General features: G+C 47.0%; 2 protein-coding genes across 2 annotated transcripts in view; one reads left to right on the forward strand and one right to left on the reverse strand.

Moving 5' to 3' along the window:
• PPTG_21002 (hypothetical protein) overlaps window positions 1-199 on the forward strand; it is a gene marked incomplete at its 3' end in the record, with an annotated part of 2,131 nt that extends 1,932 nt beyond the window's left edge. The window contains exon 2 of the mRNA XM_008894435.1: window positions 41-199. Within this exon, the coding sequence (XP_008892683.1) occupies window positions 41-199 (159 nt within the window). The remainder of the gene's footprint in view (window positions 1-40) is intronic.
• Window positions 200-748: 549 nt separating this feature from the next.
• On the reverse strand, window positions 749-1,468 carry PPTG_21003 (hypothetical protein; the record flags this gene model as incomplete). Its single annotated transcript, XM_008894436.1, has 3 exons — window positions 749-908; window positions 1,247-1,311; window positions 1,448-1,468. The coding sequence occupies 3 exons, from the start codon at window positions 1,466-1,468 to the stop codon at window positions 749-751; spliced, it is 246 nt and encodes an 81-aa protein (XP_008892684.1).
• Between the last annotated feature and the right edge of the window lie 128 nt (window positions 1,469-1,596).

Below are 1,596 nucleotides of genomic sequence, written 5' to 3' on the forward strand. Positions count from 1 at the left end.
GGTGAGTGTCATTACCGTGAACAAGAACTATGGCGACCAGGCCAAGCTGAGTAACATCCACGTGAAGACGACGAACGGCAACAACGATGTGAAGGTGTGTCAGTGGTCGCAGGGCGGCAGTTCGCCGTCGAACCTGGGCGACGGTCCGTCGGGTACGCTGTGCCAGTACTCGGAGAGCGACGTCCACATCAACGAGTAAATGCGTGGAAGTGTGTGTGCTACAGTTTTGTAAGGTAGAATCAAGATTTGAGTGAAGGAATAGATGTATTTTTGTGAGAACTGTACAGTATCAGCGTGTTGATAGGATCGCCAACAACTTCTCATGTGGTTTTGTATCTCGTAAGTCGTCGAATCAAACTAGCCAGAGCCATCATGACTCATGAGCTAACGCGAACACATCTGGTAGCTACTGGAGCAGCTAGCACACCACTAAATGAGTTGTGCATTTATCGGCAAGACGTTATCGTGGTCGACTACAATGAAGTCGTCTAATCAAACATTCCAAGACATTACTGTATTAATGCTTTCAGTATCTAGTATGGATTCATACAAAAGCAAATCTACCAGTACACTAGAACTGTATTAATTCGATTCAAATTGAAATTCCAGTCGATTATCATGATGTACAAGATATATAATGGCGTTAATTCCCCAATTTACGTATTGAGAAACAAAATCGTGCAGAATTTCGGTTTTTTTTTACGCGAAAGCTAATATAATTGACAAGTGTTTGGGCTCGTCCTTAATCTCACTCATCCTCTGAATCCGTCGCCGGATGTCCATCAACAACGGAGATCCCAGTCCTGGCATACACCGAGCGATCAGCATCCTTGTTGCCACCACAACCCGGTGACGCTTCATCTTCGCCAACGTCGGTACGCCGTCCCTTGATCGCAGGGTCACAGTAACTATCAGGACGAGTGGCACCACACCTGAGTTAACGACACATCTTAGGTGGGTGTTGTAGTACAACGGGAGTTGCGCCATCATGTTCGGGCCATCATCTGTTCTTCAACTGCAACCTGGCGGAACACAAAGACGTGAAGCACGAAGCCAGGACAGCGCTCGCCAAGAGTAGGAAGGTCGGAAGCGCTGATGTATTTCTTTCTTAATTGCAAACTCACTTGTCATCTTTCCAGCTACTTCCCACATCGATTCAAGTCTTCCTCGCTACGACCTAAAAGGTAATGAGTTGCGGTCGGCATGGACCGCTGATCTCGTCCGAGAGTGGAGGTTTATCACCAACTCCTGGAAAGCCGATACAGCCTCACTCGGATGAACCAGCGTAGTCCCCCATGAGGTGTCCGTAACCTTCTCACCTGTTGTAAGTCAGACGATGCTGCCTCTTGGATGGGATATATGCACGCTTCTATTCAAATGCCTCTTATTAAAAACGTTTTTGATAGATCCCAAAATTGGACACTATTGTAAATACCACTCTACTTACCATGATATTTGTATTCGCCATATATACATGTTTACTAAATTTTATCGTGGATGGGTTGGGGTGACGCCCTCCCGCGGAAGCCTGGGCCAGCATGATGCTAGCTCAGCGCTTTCGGCAGACGCTTAATCGCGTCTGCAGGTCTTTAACGG

The sequence above is a fragment of the Phytophthora parasitica genome (genome assembly GCF_000247585.1).
Source record: "Phytophthora parasitica INRA-310 unplaced genomic scaffold supercont2.2, whole genome shotgun sequence".
In the NCBI taxonomy this organism is placed as follows: Eukaryota; Oomycota; class Peronosporomycetes; order Peronosporales; family Peronosporaceae; genus Phytophthora; species Phytophthora nicotianae.